This window comes from Prunus dulcis, chromosome 4, assembly GCF_902201215.1.
Source record: "Prunus dulcis chromosome 4, ALMONDv2, whole genome shotgun sequence".
NCBI lineage: Eukaryota > Viridiplantae > Streptophyta > Magnoliopsida > Rosales > Rosaceae > Prunus > Prunus dulcis.
In genome coordinates, this window is record NC_047653.1 from 7,780,975 (window position 1) to 7,801,303 (window position 20,329).

Here is a 20,329-nt window from a genome sequence, read left to right on the forward strand (position 1 = left end):
TCTGGACATTCTTGTGTAGGATATCTCTGTAAAGTTCTCTTTAAAATAAAAAATATTTGTCTTGTTCTTACATTTTTAGCCTACTGCCAACTTATTTTATTTATATTTATTTTATAAACAGCCTACTGCTAATTTTCCTTGGTACGCTGTAGTAGTTGCACTTTTATATTCCACTATTCGGTGCGTACATAAGGTAAATTTAACTCACCCCATTTTAAAATCCTGGTCCATCCCAAGTGTCTGGTGAATCATTTAAAGGTAATGAAAACTGCCCTAAGAGTGACTTAACTCTAATTATTAGTCTTTTTGAAAGTAAATTGATAATGTGACATTGTCCCCGTTTTCTTTTTGGAAACTATTCCACTTGCGTTGTTGGTGCAAGAACCTTTTCATCAATTAGTATAAAAAGCTTAACAGTAAAAGCCATGAGCATTTACAAAAGGGTCCAAAAACGGCACCAACTGCATAGGATGCAGGAAAAGGTTGCACTAGAATCCTAGATCTACATACATAGTAGCTGTAACTTCTGTGTGAAGTTTTATTTGGTCGGAAGCTGGAAAAGTATGCATAAAAAAAGACAAGTGGAGAAAGCAAAATACCAAATGCTTTTCTTAGAAGCGAAACAATAGAAGGAAATGCTAGTCTGTTGTGCTTGTGTTATATCTTGACGTTGACAGAATAAGTTGAGACATCGAGATAATTCTCCCCGTAGATAATGTGTACAAATATAGTAACTAACTGCTTGTGTAATAGTATCTTTCTTCTCAACAGTGAAAGATCTCCTACATTCAAGACTCAAATCGTCGCTGATCTAAAAAATACCCAACTCATACAGAGTTTATAATTCAAGTACTCAAGAGTGCTTCCCTACTCACGAAGTCATGACTCGTGAATTCAGTTTCCTTTCCTCTAATATATTTCGTGTTTAAAAAACACTAACTTGTTGCAATAATTACATATTATGCTACATATGACCTACCCACTTTAATACGTCAACCCCATTTGCTTTTATCCCATGTTTTGTTGTTAACAATGAGACATATGACCTACCCACATTGCTAAACTGTTAGCATGAACAATACCTTCAAACAGAAGTTACCTAATCATTGGTTTAGTACATACCATACTAAATTATTGATAAGAAGTAAATTTAAACTTACTATGATAAATTGCTAATTACACATTATTCTACTTTTACCCTACCTACTTAAAGGGAGCTTTTCCACTAAGGATTTAAGTTAAGGATTGGTTAAGGCTTTATAATCTTAGCGATTTATTAGATATATTTGTGGGCTTAATATGCAACACACATGCAATCAAACGCCCAAGATTAGAAATCCTTAACTAATTTGAACATAAAATACTTAATAGAGAGTCCTCAAAGAGGCCTTGATATGCCCTGACCTTAGAATGGGATAGCCTCCCCTCATCCTAAACTTTTCTATATTGTGAAGTAGCTATTCACTTTAGTACTTCAAATCTATTTTTATTCCACGTGCTCATATTTTATAAATATATAATCAAAATAACTAAATATATTACATTGTCAGACTGTCAACATAGGCACACACATTTAAACAAAACTTACCTAATTAATTGTATGAAATGTTATTACATAACATAAGATAGAATTTCCCATATTTATATATCCATACTACTGGACTCAACAAGTGTTTTTTTAATTTTTAATCATAAAATGATGATACAACATTGTGTTAGCTGTAAAAGTTTAACATCATAATGTATTCAACATTTATTTATTTAATAAAAACAAACCAATAATTTCATTTAAAATAATAAAACTAAAGTAATAAACTATCCCACGGGCCAGACCCGAAGCATTGGGGTGCGATAAAACAGCCAAGACCCGCTTGGCATTTTTCTCTGGTGGACTGTTCTTGACTTGAGTGCGAGCGTACAGTGTTCAAGCTCTGGCCTTTGCTCTCTCTCTCTCTCTCTCTCTCTCTCTCTCTCTCTCTCTCTCAGTCTTTCTTTCTTTCTTTCAAATTTTACTCATTTCAGGCATTTCTTTAAGTTTCTTTGCTTTAGCTTTTGGTTGCAGTTAAGATCTACCAAATACAGCACTACATTTCATCTTTTCCCACTACTGCTGTCTGTGTCTGCCATTTAAAAACCAAAGAGAAAATCACAAATTTGAAAGAAACCCAGTTTTGTTACCTCTGTTTCCTGTCCTTCTTCATCCTCTTCTTCTTGTAGTCCAAAACTTTTGACCCATAGATCCGCCATGCTCAACCTGCGGCCTCGCCGCGATTCCACTCCGTACACGACCAAATGGCAAAACAAGGTAATATGTCTTACTCTCTGGCTTTGTTTTTTCTTCCCTTTCTTTTTGGGCTGAAAGGGTCCAAGAATTCTACTTTAGAAATGCAATAAATTGTATATAATTTTGAGTATTCACTTAACTAGCAGAGCAAGGTAATGTGCGTGTACATTTCTCTGTCTTTGAATTTTTTGGGTTGGTTTCAAGCTTTTAAAGGGATTGAGCTTAATAATTAAAAGTGGGTACTTATTTGATTATTTGGTCAATTGGGTTTTTGTAGTTTGAGGAGAATTTGGAGCAATGGCCACATCTGAAGGAGCTGGTACAGTGCTACACAACAGACTGGGTGAAGGATGAGAACAAGTATGGTCACTACGAGAATGTTGGACCGCCGTCATTTCAGAACCAGATTTATGAGGGTCCTGACACTGATATTGAGACTGGTATGTAACCCCTTCTTTCATTCTTGGAGCCTTTTGCTTTCACGAGCATGCACAAATGGGGGTGCATTTGGGTCTTTACATCAGAAGGGTGTTTAAGTTTTTAGATTAATCTCTGGAATGGAAACATTCATTATTGGACACCACAGACCCTTTTCTGTTACACGTATGAAACCCTTCTCATAAAAGTACACAATTGGTGTAAACGTGTCCATTACCAGTATCTGGTCGATACCTATTTTCCTAGAGTTTTTAATTAATGATAAATATTTGATTTTTTGTTCTGTATTTGTTATTTTCTGCACCTGGTTTCTAAAGACAATATAAAGAGAAAACAATGGAATGCTTGTAACTTGGTTTTTTGGCATAACATATATAGTTTGTGAAAAGTTTAAAGGTAGTTATAGATATGGGGAATACATGCTGTTGTGAATTTGGCCCGCCTCTAGTAGGTGTCAGTCTAGTGCTGGTTAAAGTGGAAGACTGGTGTAGTCCAAGTACTAAAATTGTTTATTTCAATAGGCACCTGTTAGATGCTAAGTTTTTGTGATAGCGAGTCAGATTGCAGTAAGATTGAGTGACACTGCAGGACTGGGTTTTGCCATTGACTTCTTTGTAGAGTTCTTGAAATATCTTGATCCTATTTGCAGAAATGCACCTTTCAAGTGCAAGGCGAACCAAGGTGGAAGATACTACTGATGATGATGTCCCAAGTACCTCGGGACGACAATTTATGGACGCTACTGTATCCGATTCAGTACACTCCAACGATCCAAAGGTTTTATTGGCTTGATGATAGTTTTTATACATGCAGCATAAGTTACTTTTATTCAGTACCTGTCTTTTTTAATCTCTAAAACATACTACAGTAGTTCAAATGACCCATCTGCTCTTGTTTAGTGCTCATTCTTTAAAGTTGATACTATATATGCAGCATTTTGGTCAATCTCCCCTCCCTGCCTATGAACCAGCTTTTGATTGGGAAAATGAAAGGTCAATGATATTTGGCCAAAGGGTTCCCGAAACACCAATATCTCAGTATGGCAGTTCTAAAATCTTGTTGTTGAGTAGAATTTCATCTTTGCCTCTTTGGGCTGTTCCAGGTGTTTATTAATTGTCTTTTTCTCTATTCATTTGGACTGTCTCAGTGGATTGAAGATCTCAGTGAAAGTTATGTCCCTATCTTTTCAAGCGGGATTAGCTGGTGAGTGTTATGCTCTTTGTACGGGTGCTATATCATTGGTGCTCACATCTTTGTACTACTGCTTTTGTAACTTGGAGCTGTTTCAAGACTTCTGACTTTGTGCTCTCTCCATGTCCTCTCCTCCCTCTCATGTAGAACCATTTTACGGAACAATTTGCTTATACAATAGGGAGAGAAGAGAAAAACTGTCAGAGGACTTCTATTTTCGTCATGCACCAACTGAAAAGAAGGATGTAAGCTATAAGATCAATATAACTTTTTCCCCCTCCAATTTTAATGGGTGTCCTTTACTTCGGCATATGTTATGACTAAAATTTTTTTTGTTGCCCCTGTCATCATTTTTGTTGAAGATTTCTTTTGAACCTCGTGGAATCTTCTATTTGGATGCTCCATCATCATCTGTTTGTCTCCTAATCCAGTTAGAGAAGCATGCCACAGAAGAAGGCGGGGTTACACCTTCAGTTTATTCTCGTAAAGAACCAGTATGTCCACGTTTATATGTTACTTTTTTATTATTTATTCATTGCTTTCAACTTGTGATTATGATTTGAAATTTGTTTTGCCGAAATTGGAGTTGCCTTTCAACGGAAGATCATATGAAATCCTAGGTTGCTTTAAAATGTTGATTTCTTTTCCAAATAGAACAACCAGATAAAGCATCCTTAGTTTTTCCTGATACAACCTCCTCTACTCAATGCTCCTTTGTCAGTTTTTACACTATATATATTAAGTTAATAAACATAAGAAAAAAATACATAAAATTGCATAACTGTCAATTTTCACCTTTCCTAGTGTATTTCTAATATTTTCACCTATATCCATTTGACTTGCTAAGATGTATCCTTTAATTTGTGCTTTGCACATATGGACTTTCAAAATGACAAAACAGTAATTTATGGAATGAGATATAGATTGTAATTGTTCTATAAAGTTAGAAGAATTTGATGACAAGATAAAGGAAGATTGTTTTTTATTGTTTTTTATTGTTTTACTGTTGGAATGACATGAAATTAATACATGCCTGAGGAGTAATTTGAATTATCTTGACGTCATTGTGAAGGGAAGAGGAAGGGAGAATAGATATCTTGGAATAGATAGGATACATGATTGCAAACAATGTACTGGAGGGCATGCTCTCTTAAATGGTAAAAGAGCTTTCTTTAAATAAATAAAAAATGGTAAAAGAGTTTTTTAAGAAGTTTGTTTCAACCTCGACTTGCATTGTGTGGTGAAAGAAATGACATTCTACACTACTCCCTTGTTCTTGAGAAATAGAGGTTTGCTCACAATTTGTTCTTTTTGGGTAGGCTAGGATAGCATTTGTGTCTTTGTTTGTGCACATGATTACATAGTAAGATTATGCAACTTTCTGTTAATTTTTATCTGCTTTTTAAGAAGTTTGGGTTCACTCTACCTGAACAGGTACACTTGACCGAGAAAGAAAAGCAAAAACTGCAGGTGTGGTCTCAAATAATGCCTTACAGAGAGTCCTTCGCCTGGGCTATTGTTTCATTATTTGATAACAGCATTGGTGCAGCTTCTGGTGGGTCTGCTTCACCAAGCAGTCCTCTTGCTCCTAGTATATCTGGTTCAAGTTCTCATGAGGGTGTGTTTGAGCCTAGTGCAAAGGTTACATTAGATGGGAAGCTAGGTTATTCAAGTCGAAGCTCTGTTGTTGTCGAAATATCAAATTTAAATAAAGTCAAAGAATGCTATACTGAGGACTCACTTCAGGTATGCACAAATTGTCTTGAATGAATATTTAACACCTCCATAATCTTTATTCATGGTGCTTGTGCGTGTTCACTTTGTTGGCTTGAATTTTTTTGTCTGTATTTTGTTTTCCCCAAAAATTATGTAGGAGATACAGATTGTTTTCTGAATACTTGCTTAGTATGTCTAAACTTAAGAGTGCTATAGATTTTCATATTATGACAGTGTGTTTTCTTTTGGGTGGTTGACCTGAAAATTTTAGGATCCCAAACGCAAGATCCACAAACCTGTGAAAGGTGTTTTGAGACTTGAAATCGAGAAGCACCAGAATGACCATGTTGACATGGAAAATATATCAGAAAGTGGTAGTGTGACCAATGATTCTATTGATGATCGCATTACTGATTCCACATTTGGGAAGCTCCCAAGTAATGGTTTGGATGGTCCTCAGGGTAGCAGCTCTAAGTGGAATTCTTTCGATGCCAAAGAAATGTCTGGAAATGGATCAAATGCTCATGGAAATTCAGTTCCCAGTTCTGATGATGTAAGTATCATAGCATCGTACTGCTTTTTGTCTTCAAATTCAAGTGTTATTGTGGGTCATTGTTTCTGTGTATATGCTTTGAGAAAATGATATCCCTGCAGTGGGTCCTTTCTGAATGTCTGCTAAGAGGCAACTGTTTCTCAGGTTTTTCTTTAGGTTTCTGTTTGTGTGTGTAATTTGTTAGGGTCTGGGTTGTTTAGTTGTGTTTGATAGTTTCATTCTATGGCTGTTTCTGATTAACGGCAGCTATAATATTTAAGCGAACCCTCAGTGACCTCTGGTTCACTTGATTTGTATTGTTCCATTTCATTTGTAAAAACTGTTTGTTCACTATCATACATCTTAATTATGTATGTAATGTATAATATTGTATATGGCACCACGAAATGGATTGCTGTTTCTATCTGTCATTCATTTCTATCCTTCTGATATGCATGCAACATATCAGGAACGTCTATTGCAATAAATAGTAATTCCAATTTTAATTATGTTTTAAATGTTTTGTATTCATGCATAATATATACTAAAGTGACTGTTTTGTTTAACTTCCAGTTTCAAGCTTTCGACTTCCGTACTACAACAAGAAATGAGCCTTTCTTGCAGCTTTTTCATTGTCTGTATGTGTATCCTACGACTGTTAGTTTAAGTCGGAAGAGGAATTTGTTCATAAGAGTTGAACTTCGGGAGGATGATAATGACATTCGTAGGCAGCCTTTAGAGGTAAATATGCCTATTATATTATGTAAGAATTTCACTTTTCTGAATTCATTCCTTACTTGTTTGGTTTGTGGTGCAATTGATTTGACTAGGCAATGTATCCACGGGAGCCAAGTGCATCACTTCAGAAGTGGGCTCACACACAATTGACTGTTGGGGCAAGGGTGGCCTTTTACCATGATGAAATAAAACTCTCTCTCCCTGCCACCTGGACACCAACACATCATCTTTTATTTACTTTTTTTCATGTTGATCTTCAAACAAAATTAGAAGCTCCAAAGCCGGTAAGTTCAGTTTTTGTTTCTCTGATGGACTTGCTAATTTTTCCCAAGAATTTTCACTCCCCCCACCCCCAACAATAGTTTATTTTCTTTCTGGCTGGTTTTACCCTGCTGCTTCATTTTGATCATATCTACTCCCTTAAAATGACTATTACATCCGTTGACTTTGCAGATAGTAATTGGATATGCGGCACTTCCATTATCCACACATGCTCAGTATGTATATGCCTTCAAGTCTGATCTTTCTTCCTCTTTTGATCTTAAAACATAATGAAACTCAAAAGCTTTGGGTTGCTTGTTTAATATATTGATCATGTATGAATGTCTGTTATTCATTTGAAACCAATCTTTCTTCATCCAATGAAATTGCTAAAATAGCTCGAGAGTTAATACAACTTGTATCTAATGCATGCCTCAGTTTGGTTACTGTTTTCTATACAATATCGTGATTAACTCTGTTGGGCTCGATTATGCGAATTAAACAAATTTTGCAAAGGTCTTCAAACATTGTGCTTTAGTTTATTGCTTGCTACTTGTTTGATCTTCCCATGGCTTCTAGACTTTTAATGTTATCAGTGGTATCCCAAAGCAATAATGGTTGTTTTCCTTCTCAGGTTGCGCTCAGAAATTTCTTTGCCAATTATGAGGGAGCTGGTTCCACATTATCTCCAAGATATGGGCCGAGTATGTTTGGGCTGCTTTCTGAGTTTATAACTTGTTTGTGTTTTGTGGTTTCATTCCTTTTTCATTTTTGTTTGAATTGATTCTCTTTATATCATTTTTTAGTTTGAACCTCACTTTAATGGTTACCAGGGATATATTGTACAAAACAATTGAATCTCAGTTTTTCCTCAACAAGTACATATTGATTTCATTAATTTTGAGTGCTCATTCCATTAATTTTATGAATGCCATCGTCGTGCATGTTAAACTACATCTTTTGTTTTGATAAGCCATTTTGCCAGTCTCATATACACGAGCAGCATTCTAGTCTTGTAGTTGGTAAGAAGCTTTTGTTTTCTTAAACTGATGATTCCATTGCCTGTTTATCTCCACCCCTTTCCCCCATCCAGGAGAGGTTGGATTATTTGGAAGATGGAAAGAATATATTTCGATTGCGCTTAAGGCTTTGTTCGTCGTTATATCCTATCAATGAGCGCATAAGAGATTTTTTCCTTGAATACGATAGGCACACTCTTCGAACAAGCGCACCTTGGGGTTCTGAACTTCTGGAGGTATTCTTCCTTTTATTTTTTTTATTTTACATCCACTTGTCCTGTTTTCTTGTATTATTGTGGGACAAAATTCCATTATCTCATTTATAACAAAAGTTGTGAAATACATGTATGTATATGCTATTAGAATTATTTTTTCTTGAATAAGGTGATATTAGGATACATATCTTTCACTTTAAATCTCAATATTCACATAACGTTGGTAATTGGATTATTGGTTAATATGTGTCTGGGATGTTGATCGTGCAATACCTTGTAAGCAGTGTAATTAATATAGAGGGTTTTTGTTTTCTGTCTTTTCCTTACATATTGATATTGTAGTGTTTAATGTATGCTGAGCAATAAGTGATTCGAGTGTCTGAAAATTTTGCATGCAGGCTATTAACAGTTTGAAGAATGTTGATTCCATTGCTTTGCTTCAGTTTCTTCATCCAATTTTGAATATGCTTCTCCATCTAATAGGCAATGGCGGAGAAACCCTCCAGGTTCTTTTCAAATTTCTAGTACTGATTTTTAATGTTAATTGATGTTCTTGCTCCATTCGTTGTCTTTATTTCCTAAATTGGTAATTCAATAACCCCTTTTTTAACAATATAGATTCATCCTTCTACTGACTGGGTTCTGGGTTGTGTAATGCCATCTTAGTTTCTGATTTTACTGCTGCTTTTCAGGTTGCAGCATTCAGAGCCATGGTTAATATCGTGACCCGGTGTGTGGTTTAGTTTTGATTAATGATTTTACATTCTTCAGAATTGCAATTTATCATGGCTTCAGAAGTGTTTTTTAAAGAAAAAACTTATAGTTTGTGTTTCTTCCATAACTAATTTAGTAGTACACAATTGTACTTTTTAGGCATGCTTGTAGTTTGCAATACGGTGGTGAAAGCTAAACTTTTATGGAAGGTGATTTATTTATTTACGTTTTTGCTTCTGGAAAATTCCTTTAGGCTATGGTTTATTTAGTGTGGATGTGGGTTTACGGTTTTTCTTTATGCATAAAACAAGACAAAATACATTAAATTAGAGAATGGGTTTGGGTTTAGGGTAATATCATACAACACGATACAAAATGCTTAAATATGACATGCATTGGTCCTCTGCTCTATTCGTAATCACTGGCCGTTTGCTGTAAAGTTGTACTCTGCACCAGCCTTTGCTCTTCTTGCATTTGTTTAAAACGCTTCTGGTTTGACATGTATGGAACGTCTTCTGTAGGGTACAGCAGGAGTCGGTTGATGATGCTGAAAGAAATCACTTCCTAGTTAACTATGTTGATTATGCGTTTGATGACTTTGGAGGTCGTCAACCACCAGTTTATCCTGGCCTGTCAACTGTTTGGGGAAGCTTGGCTCGTAGTAAGGTAAGCTTGTTGGGAATGGAGATTTTCATATGCCAATTGCTACTATCATGTGCTTTCTTGATCATCACTATTAGTTTTCTCCTTCCTCCTGACAAAATGAGATATGCTGTTTCCTTCTCTCATACAGTATACTCAACTGAAAGAAGACTTGTTCCCTGCCAATTGGGGTTTGATAACTTCTCCATGTTGTTGTGTTACCCAATTGGATTGGTTTCTGTCATGCCAGAGTCCTAAGCTACTCTTTCTAGTTTGTTTGTGAGGCTATATTTCTCTTATAGCATCATCTTTAATCTAATGGGTTTCCATGGCTCATTTTTCTATTACTATTATAAAAGAATGGGGAGATAATTGCTTAACTTTTATATGCATAGCCCAGGGTCATCCGAGATCACTTGATGTCTAATCTACTTAGCAAAATTAAGTTTTTCTCCTGTAAGTTATGTTACGTTTGGTTTTTTAAGTTTTGGTTTTCATTTTTAATTAAAGATGAAGGAAAATGAGAGGATGTTGAGAAGAGAGATGATAGATGTGAGGAAAGGAGGAAAATATGCATGTCAAATGATTGTTAAAACAAAAACTAAAAACTAACAGTTTTAAAGTTTTTTTCTTTCATTTTAATTTTGTGCTTCTCCCTCATCTCTCCCACTCCTTCATCGCATCTCTTACATATCAACTCCCTCCCTCATCTTTCCATTGTAGTTTGAAGACTTCATACCCATCTAGTTGAGAATCCTGATTTTCATGAATTATGCTTGTGTCGATTTGTAATGTTTGCATCCTTTGATTCTGTATGGTGGCTGCAAGATGTGGTTCATGATTCTTATCATCATTATTTTGTTCCAACAGTCCAACTGTTTTAAACTTTATTATTTCATTGTGCAGGCAAAAGGATACCGTGTTGGACCTGTGTATGATGACGTTTTGGCAATGGCTTGGTTTTTCCTTGAGCTAATTGTCAAGTCAATGGCATTGGAGAAGATGCGTCTTTTCTATCATAATCTTCCATTAGGTAGATTTCAATGCAAGAAAATTATTCGTAACAAATCATCTGATTGCTATTTTAACTTTTATCTTTTTTGATTGTTAAACAGCGTCTTTTCTTGCTCTCATACACCGACGACCCTTCTGCACACAAACACGAAAAAGAAGCTGCAAACAATAGCTTTCGAGTAATGAAACAAAGAAATAACAGTAGTAACATGTTGTAGAAATCAAATTTTTGAAAGTTATACTTCTGTCTAGCAAGTTGTATACACATTAGCAATGTCATCGAAAATAGATGGCAGATAAACCAATGAAGAGAAAATACTCAGGCAGGCAAGTGGTGTGTTTGGTGGACTCAGAATCTATTAGCTAGTAAATTTCAGTGAGAATGCATAGAATGTGAACATAGTAATCATGTATAAAGTTGAACCATGGTGAAAATATCTCTTCAGCCTACAAGCTTCTGTCTCTCACAAGTGTTCACAAACATTGTTTCTATGTTCTTAGAACTTCAATTTATTAAAATATCTAATAGCCTGTGGCTTTCTTAGCCACTTTCCTTTCTTGTTCTCTATTATCTTTGGTAATAACTTTCATTTCTTCTCCAAAAAAAGAAAAAAGAAAAAAAAAGAATCTCAAATAGCCATACATAAGTTAAATGGTTCAGTGATCATTCCAACAGCTATAATATAGTTTTTGTTTTTTGTTTTTGTTTTTGTTTTTGTTTTTTTTGTTTTTGTTTTTGTTTTTTGTTTTGTTTTTTCATTTTTTCAACAATTGCCCAGAAAAGATTGTTTTCCTACCCTACTTTATTGGACTTTGTACAGTTTCAACTTCATACCTGTTCCATACTGTTCTGGTAATATATGGTGTCTACATTTCTATGGAATATTCTTGCATCTCTTAAATTTGGATTTCTATTTGTGCCTAGGTTTCCAATTCACCTGTTATTATGATAAGTATTTGCAGACAATTTTCTTCAGGTTCTTATTATTTATTTTTCTTTTTGTATTGCAGGTGAAGAGATTCCGCCTATGCAATTGAAAGAAGGTGTATTCAGATGTATAATGCAGTTGTATGATTGCCTACTAACAGAAGTGCATGAACGTTGTAAGAAAGGATTAAGCTTGGCAAAGCGTTTAAACAGCAGTTTGGCTTTCTTTTGTTATGATCTCTTGTCCATCATCGAACCTCGGCAAGTTTTTGAATTGGTATGCTGTCTGCTTATCTGTCTTGTTTATATATATATATATTTATGAAACAAGAGCTATTAATTAAAAAAAGAAAACATAAAAGCACAGAAAACTGCAACCACTAGCTTGAACCTAAAAAAGATACAAAAAAAACCATGGAGTAGCCAACAATTATAGAAAAAGACAACCCTATGAATTCTTAAGCCTTCTGCTCAACTTCCGTTATTCAGTTTGTGGAGCTGAGCTACACTTCCGTCCTAGAGGTGCACATGTTGCAGGAGCCTTGGTACTTTTAATGTTTTATTCAAATTTTGAATCAAATCTTTCTATTCCTTTCTTTGTGTGTGTGTGTGTGGGTGTATGTTTATATATTTCTTTTGCGGGTTGCATTAGTGCTACTAGAGCAAAGGGGGTCCAGAAAGAATATATGTACAGTGAAAGAACAACATCATGAAATTTTGATTGAACAAGAAAGTACTACTCTAGCTGCATGCATGATATTAATGATAAAAATGAGATTGAAAGGGCCAATGTAAGCGTTAGGTTTATCCATTTATTTCAGCTTTCTGGTTGCCATTTTGTAGTTTCCATTCACTTTATGGTGTCTTCCATCTGCTGTAGGTGTCCTTGTACTTGGACAAGTTTTCTGGGGTATGTCAATTGGTTCTGCATGATTGCAAGCTCACATTTTTGCAAATTATATGTGATCACGACCTTTTTGTGGAAATGCCTGGGAGAGACCCTTCTGATAGGTAACTTACCAATTAACTGTCTCACTTTTGGTTACCTCACCTTCTTACTTTTACCATGGCACTACGGATGAACTTTTGAAAAAGAAAAGTATGTCTTCTATGGTATTTTACCTTCCCCTTCCTCCTCCTCCTCTCTACACCCTCTCTCTCTCTCTCTCTCTCTCTCTCTCTCTCATTTACCAAATTCATGACTTTTTGTCATCCTCACAATTTATATTAAATGCAATCTTTGCAAGCTATGCACATTACACTGAGCTCATCACACATGGGTAGGATTGTTGCCTTCAATAAAATGAACCCTCTCTTTTGGAGGTTTATTTCTAATAAGAAAAGAAAGATTCATTTGATCTCCATGATTATTTATTTGTATGCTAATAGTTGTGAGTAAGATGGATTTTATCTTTTTTTTTTTTTTTCTCTTTCAAGATTTTGTTTACTTTTATTGCATAGACCTCATCTGTATAAGAAGCTTTTGAGTGTTAGCATGTCTTGATGAAGTGAATGCTCATGTCATAGGAACTACCTTTCGTCTGTTCTAATACAAGAGCTATTTCTTACTTGGGATCATGATGATTTATCTCTGCGGTCAAAGGTGAGTTTATAGTGATAATTGTGCATTTATTTATTTATTTAGTGAATTTATTTATTTATTTAGTGTTTTTTTTACAAGAAACAAAAAGCTTGGAGTTCATAATCTGCCCTGACATTTTTTATTTTGTTCTACTTATGTTGGTGGATACATTTTTATACTCATCCATCCTTAATTTGCACCTTCCTTTAGCAGGAGGCATGAAAACATATACAGGATTTTGATAAATTTGCTAAGTCTTGAAAATTTATTGTTGATTAGATGTGCACTATATGTTATGCTTCTGTTCTAACTCTTTCATGTCTCTGCATGTAGGCGGCTAGAATTTTAGTAGTCCTTTTGTGCAAGCATGAGTTTGATGCTCGATACCAAAAGCCCGAAGATAAACTTTATATTGCGCAGCTATATTTCCCACTTATCGGACAGGTGCATAGTGTTATTTTCATAATGCACTGTATAAAAGGTTTTCTTTTCAATTTGCTCCTCCTTTTCATTGTTTAACCCCACTAGTGGGAATCTCAGTTTTGCATTAACCACTTAAAATACCATGAAGTAAAGATGCTTTTCTACATTATAGTACAAGTTTATCATATACTCAATATAGCTATACCATCTTTTGAAGTTTACCATTTTACAACCATTTTTTTAATTAATGTTTTACTAATATTGATGTCAAAATATCCATTAGTATTCTCGTAGATCCAGAAATTTCCAGGTTCTCTCACTCCCCATACCTGCATAAGCTTCAAACTAATAACATATTCCCATGTATTGAAATAAGGACAGTTCTTAGCTATATCTATAATATTATGAAAGTTTGTGGTCCTCCAAAATATAGAATGATGCACGTATCAGTTCATGGTCAATGTCATAAACTAAGAAATCCTAACTAGTGGTGTTGTGGTCTATGCAGATTCTAGATGAAATGCCCGTGTTTTACAACCTCAATGCTGTTGAAAAGCGTGAAGTTTTAGTCGCTATTTTGCAAATTGTCCGGAACCTTGATGATGCATCACTTGTCAAGGCGTGGCAGCAAAGCATTGCTAGAACTAGATTATTTTTCAAACTCATGGAGGAATGCCTTGTTCTATTTGAGGTTGCCTTTTATTAATTACTCCTCTTGGTTATTTGTTACCTTGGCGATTATCTATGACCTTTTATTCATATTGTTAACATACTATGCTTTTGTTCTCATTTTGAGGATGTTCATGTGCTCATTCTTTTTGAAAGTGATAATGTGGTCTCATGTGGCACTTACATTTTAGTTCTTGTTTAGTTGGTAAAAATCTAAGTCAACGTGAGAAAACTCACTGAGCTATGTTTAACCATATAATTTCGACCATCAAGTTTCAAGACCGCTTTGGATGTAAATGGACTTTCAAGCGAATGGTGCATATTAATTGTTGTAGTTGTTTAGTTCTTTGAGGATTTAGCTCATATTATTTTTCATTCTGTGACTCATTCTTGAAATCATTCACTTTTTCGTGTTTCTTCCTCAGTGAAGGAGTTAAACTCTTTTAGGTCTTTTCATAGTCAAGATATATTTATGAGATTATGAAATGTACAAGTTGCTTAATTGAACCCAACATACTCCAACTTCAAATGTTTCCCATAACACTAGTTGTATTTAATGTGTTTTACAGCACAGAAAACCTGCTGATGGCATGCTTATGGGATCTAGTTCTCGCAGTCCTGTTGGTGATGGCCCTGCTTCCCCCAAGTATTCTGACAGACTCTCTCCAGCGATCAACAACTATCTGTCTGAGGCATCTAGACAAGAAGTCAGAGTGAGTTAATTTTCTGATCTCAGTTCCTTAAGAAACCAACGAGGCGCAAGTTTTTTTTTTTTTTTTTTTTTCACTGCTTATAAGGAGTTTAATCTTGTGCACAGTGGATATAATGTTGCTTCCATTAGTAGTTTCATGTCTCATCTTGGGGTAAATCATTCAGTTTTGTTACATAGAAATCAATATCTTCAAACGTGTCCTCAAGAATCTTGAATCTCTTTAATGCAGCCTCAGGGTACACCTGAAAATGGGTATTCGTGGCAGAGAGTAAATTCTCAGTTAAGCTCCCCTAGCCAGCCGTATTCCTTAAGAGAAGCTCTGGCTCAGGCACAATCCTCTAGAATTGGAGCTTCTGCTCAAGCACTAAGAGAATCTTTGCATCCAATATTGAGACAAAAATTGGTAATGCTTCTATAAATATTCTATGTTTGTTGATTGCAGCATGATCCCCATTAGGTGGTTAATAGCTTTCACCTTTCAGGAGCTCTGGGAAGAAAACTTGAGTGCTTCTGTCAGTCTTCAGGTTTTGGAAATAACCGAGAAGTTTTCCACAATGGCAGCATCCCATAGCATCGCCACTGACTATGGAAAATTTGATTGCGTCACAGCTATATTCATGAGCTTCTTCTCTCGAAATCAACCATTGTCTTTCTGGAGATCACTGCTTCCTGTCTTCAACAGTGTCTTCAATCTTCATGGTGCAAATTTGATGGCAAGGGAAAATGACCGTTTTTTAAAGCAAGTCACTTTCCATCTTCTTCGACTTGCTGTGTTTCGAAATGATAATATCAGAAAAAGGGCTGTTATGGGGCTCCAGATGCTTATAAGGGTAGGCTCCTTCTGACACATTGACATTATGTGCTCCAGTTCATTTTCAACTAAAAAATAATTCCCCTTCTCTTTTTGGCAGAGTTCTTTCTACTACTTTATGCAGACAGCAAGGTTGAGGGTCATGCTGATCATCACATTGTCAGAGTTGATGTCTGATGTACAAGTGACTCAGATGAAGTCTGATGGAACACTAGAAGAGAGTGGTGAAGCAAGGCGTCTTCGGCAATCACTGGAGGAAGTGGCAGATGCCTCTAAGAGCCCCAGTCTTTTGAGAGAGTGTGGACTTCCTGAGAGTGCTCTGTTAGACATTCCAGAAAGAATGACAGAAAATAGATGGTCCTGGTCAGAAGTGAAGTATCTCTCTGAAAGCCTTCTTCTTGCTCTTGATGCCAGCTTGGAACACGCACTCCTGGTAAGTTTGACAATGCCTGCATAACTTTATTTGTTATAGGATATTTTGTGTAACATTAAATGATCTTGACCCTTTATCCTTTGTAGCTGTTGATTTGGAAGTTCGATGTTAGATTTTAATACTGGCTGCAATTTGGTTTGCAGGGCTCTTTGATGACTATGGACAGATATGCAGCTGCAGAAAGCTTCTATAGACTGGCTATGGCATTTGCCCCTGTCCCAGATCTTCACATAATGTGGTTACTGCATTTATGTGATGCACACCAAGAAATGCAGTCTTGGGCAGAAGCTGCTCAGTGTGCTGTTGCTGTGGCTGGTATTGTAATGCAGGTAACAGTGTTATGGTTTTTCACAATGCCATCTTGCATGAAACATTTGTCTGTTCTCAAAATTCATGACCTTTGAAGTGTCTCAAATGTTAGCACAGTCCTATTTGTGTTGTGACTGACCTTGCAAACTTCCAAACTCTACATTTATCTTTGTTGGTTGTGAGTTGTGACTAACCAACCTAATTTTCTTTCTCTTCCCTCTCCATTTTGACATATTTTCTTGGTATCTATTACCTTCTTGTACCTACTTTGTTCTCAAGTTGTAGTTCAAAAGATTGTCAAGGACTAAATGTGTTTAGGCTCTGACACTAGTGCAATTTGGACAAATTCTTTGACTTTTTAAATTCATTTTTATTGGGTAATTTTAATTTGAGATTTGAGATATTTTAGTTGGTTGGAATGTGAAAGTTGAACAAGTCAATAATTTATCAAAATGAGGCTTAGACCTGCTTAATTCGGGGCAGTTCAAGGACTATCACTACTCTACCATCATGAGAGACATGATGGCAGTCTTAAGATGATTTTACTAAAGCTTTGTGTTTTTCTGTTTTTTATACAGTTTGTTTTTCAATCTTAGTAGGTCAGACTCTTTTTTAGGTCTTCTTGTTTGATCGAGGATTTTTCCTCTTGATTATCAATACAATGTTTCTATTCAAAAAAAAAATTGTAGCCAAAAACCCCGCACCGGCTAATGTGGCAGCAGTTATGGTGAAAACTTGAAAGTAATTGCTAGATATTGGCTATTCTGAGTTATGAGGAGCTGATGTAAAATTGAAATTACTTTCTGTGTATAGCTTGATGCAGAATTATACCAGTATTCTCTCTGTTCAGTATCTGGTTTCCTATTAGTTTTGTAAGATTTTTGTGGATTACTCTGTATAGTAGAGGATTAAAAAGATGGCTCCATAACTTTAAAACAGTTGCTCACTGGTTTACTTTCAGCTAATAGTCTATTTTTATTCTTTATAGGCCCTTGTGGCGAGAAATGATGGTGTCTGGAGCAAAGATCACATAACTGCTCTACGTAAAATTTGTCCAATGGTCAGCAATGAGATCAGCTCTGAGACTTCTGCAGCTGAGGTAGAAGGATATGGTGCATCAAAACTTACTGTTGACTCTGCAGTGAAGTACCTACAACTCGCAAATAAGCTATTTTCTCAAGCTGAACTCTTTCATTTCTGTGCAAGCATTCTGGAACTTGTTATCCCAGTTTACAAAAGCAGGAGGGCATATGGACAGCTGAGTAAATGTCACACGATGCTTACTAATATCTATGAATCAATACTTGAGCAGGAATCAAGTCCAATTCCGTTCACTGATGCAACATACTACAGGGTTGGGTTTTACAGTGACCGATTTGGAAAGTTAGATAGAAAGGAATATGTATACAGGGAGGCCCGTGATGTAAGGCTAGGTGACATAATGGAGAAACTTAGTCATATATACGAGTCTAGGATGGATGGCAATCACACGTTACACATTATTCCGGATTCCAGGCAGGTAAAGGCAGATGAATTGCAGCCTGGTGTCTGCTACCTGCAGATAACTGCTGTTGATCCAGTCATGGAAGATGAAGATTTGGGAAGCAGAAGGGAGAGAATCTTTTCGCTTTCCACTGGTAGTGTTCGTGCACGAGTCTTTGATCGTTTCTTGTTTGATACCCCATTTACGAAAAATGGAAAGACTCAAGGTGGATTGGAAGACCAGTGGAAGAGGCGAACTGTTCTTCAGACTGAAGGTTCATTCCCAGCTCTTGTGAATAGGCTTTTAGTTACCAAATCGGAATCACTTGAGTTTTCCCCAGTAGAAAATGCCATTGGGATGATTGAAACTCGAACAGCTGCCTTACGAAATGAACTTGAAGAGCCTCGCAGTTCCGAAGGGGATCAACTCCCACGTCTCCAGAGCCTACAGAGAATTCTTCAAGGCAGTGTTGCAGTTCAGGTTGAAGTTTGCTCTCAAACTCCGTTTTTCTGAAGCAAGTGTATCAGTTGCTTACTTCATCATTCAAATTATATCTCTATATATAACTGATCAGATTTCTCTACTTTCTATTTGCAGGTTAACAGTGGGGTACTGAGTGTGTGCACTGCATTCCTGTCTGGTGAGCCTGCAACAAGGTTGCGGTCACAGGAACTGCAGCAACTCATTGCTGCGCTCCTTGAATTTATGGCGGTATGCAAGCGTGCCATCCGTGTACACTTCAGATTGATTGGTGAGGAAGATCAGGAGTTCCACACACAGCTTGTGAATGGATTTCAATCTCTAACTGCTGAGTTGTCTCATTACATCCCTGCCATTCTGTCAGAGCTGTGACATTGTTGTAGAATTACTCATGTTATTGTTTTGTTTCGTCTTTTCGTTTTTACTTTTTTAGGTTTTTCTCCTTGTGCTGTTGCTGCAATGTGTCAATATCTTTCACGCTCATGGTTGTTCATGTATCTGGCCTATGCCTCAGCAGCAAAGCATGAATCTCAACATTGTTTCATCAGAACAGTTTTAATGAATGTTTTTTTTTTCAAAGTTCTTTTGCCTTTTATTTATTTTTAAGGTCATGTAGCTTTTATTTATTTATTTATAAATTTAGCTCCGGTTTACATCAAGTTGACATCCCCACTCAATTACATTTGGAAAGAAAAACATTTAAGAACTACAATCTTACTTTAGGAGTTCCAATTAAAAATGTCCTCTTGAAGTTTTGAAGGGTTTCAACTAAAGGGTTCCTTCATAAATACTAGTGCAAATGTTCTTCTCTGACCAAAAAAAAAAAGAAAAAAAAAAAGCAAATCAATCGACAATTCCAGATAGCACTAAAATGTCTATTGTTTTAATGTTTATTTATTTTACAAAGAGTAAAAGTCGTATTATTTAAAAACATCCCAATGTACAGCAAACAAAAATGGCCGGGCCCAGGAGAGTTTGGGAGTTTTTGTGTTTCAGATTCTAGTGAACTTGGCCGAATCATTATGTTGAACACAGAGATATAAAGTGTCAGCTTGTCGATGTGGGATTAGATAAGAGCAAATTCAGGCTAACTTCTCCACCTTTTAACCATCTTTTACCACAGAATTAAAGATTATGATTTTTAATATGTTACTTTGCTTTGTGTATTTTTTTAAAAACATTTCTTTGCACAGATTGATGTCTTAAACAAGGGGATGAAGTCACAATAACTGAGCACGACTAATTTTCGAGCAACCAAGGGCCAAATTAAAGTGAACTTTAGTGCTCATGAATGGCAGTGACTGGGAAAGAAAACAAGGAAATGATGCTCATGCATGGAAAGTTTAATATGTCTGTGTATTATATTTGCAGAGTTTTTAATGGTGAACTATTCAAAAGCTATGAGCAACTTGAAGGAATTAGAGGACAGAGGATGCACAATATTGTATGGGGTGGATGTGAACACCATGAACCTTCACCCTCTCGTTTTGATCGTATAATCTATAATTTTCCTCACTCCGGATACTTGAATGGTTCCTCTTCTTCTGAAAGCAGCGTTTCGCAAATTTTGTAGGTTCAAACTAAACCACGTTTGCAACATAAAAATAAAATAAAATAAAGAAGTACAATGATGAATTGGATTGAAACAAAACCATGTATTTTCAGGTCACATCAAAATTTGGTAAAGGCATACTTCAAGAGTGCTCGAGAAGTGCTGACCTGAACAGGAGAAGTT

General features: G+C 36.0%; 1 protein-coding gene across 3 annotated transcripts; it reads left to right on the forward strand.

The window, feature by feature from the left end:
• The first annotated feature begins 1,950 nt into the window (after window positions 1-1,950).
• LOC117624356 (guanine nucleotide exchange factor SPIKE 1) lies at window positions 1,951-19,167 on the forward strand. Of its 3 annotated transcripts, XM_034355552.1 has the most exons (30): window positions 1,951-2,305; window positions 2,562-2,724; window positions 3,372-3,499; window positions 3,656-3,759; window positions 3,870-3,925; window positions 4,061-4,158; window positions 4,276-4,407; window positions 5,348-5,659; window positions 5,901-6,182; window positions 6,735-6,902; window positions 6,992-7,183; window positions 7,353-7,396; window positions 7,795-7,864; window positions 8,254-8,415; window positions 8,793-8,900; window positions 9,087-9,124; window positions 9,630-9,774; window positions 10,657-10,783; window positions 11,776-11,969; window positions 12,573-12,703; window positions 13,220-13,295; window positions 13,608-13,718; window positions 14,206-14,388; window positions 14,936-15,079; window positions 15,308-15,481; window positions 15,561-15,908; window positions 15,990-16,322; window positions 16,466-16,651; window positions 17,620-18,594; window positions 18,712-19,167. In XM_034355552.1, exons 1-30 carry the CDS (start codon window positions 2,246-2,248, stop codon window positions 18,964-18,966), a joined length of 5,499 nt encoding a protein of 1,832 aa, XP_034211443.1. In that variant the 5' UTR covers window positions 1,951-2,245; the 3' UTR covers window positions 18,967-19,167. The 3 variants fall into 3 exon arrangements, with proteins under 3 accessions (XP_034211443.1, XP_034211444.1, XP_034211445.1); XM_034355553.1 differs by lacking the exons at window positions 1,951-2,305; window positions 3,372-3,499; window positions 3,656-3,759 and having other exon boundaries at window positions 2,647-2,724; XM_034355554.1 differs by lacking the exons at window positions 1,951-2,305; window positions 2,562-2,724; window positions 3,656-3,759 and having other exon boundaries at window positions 3,377-3,499.
• Window positions 19,168-20,329: the final 1,162 nt, after the last annotated feature.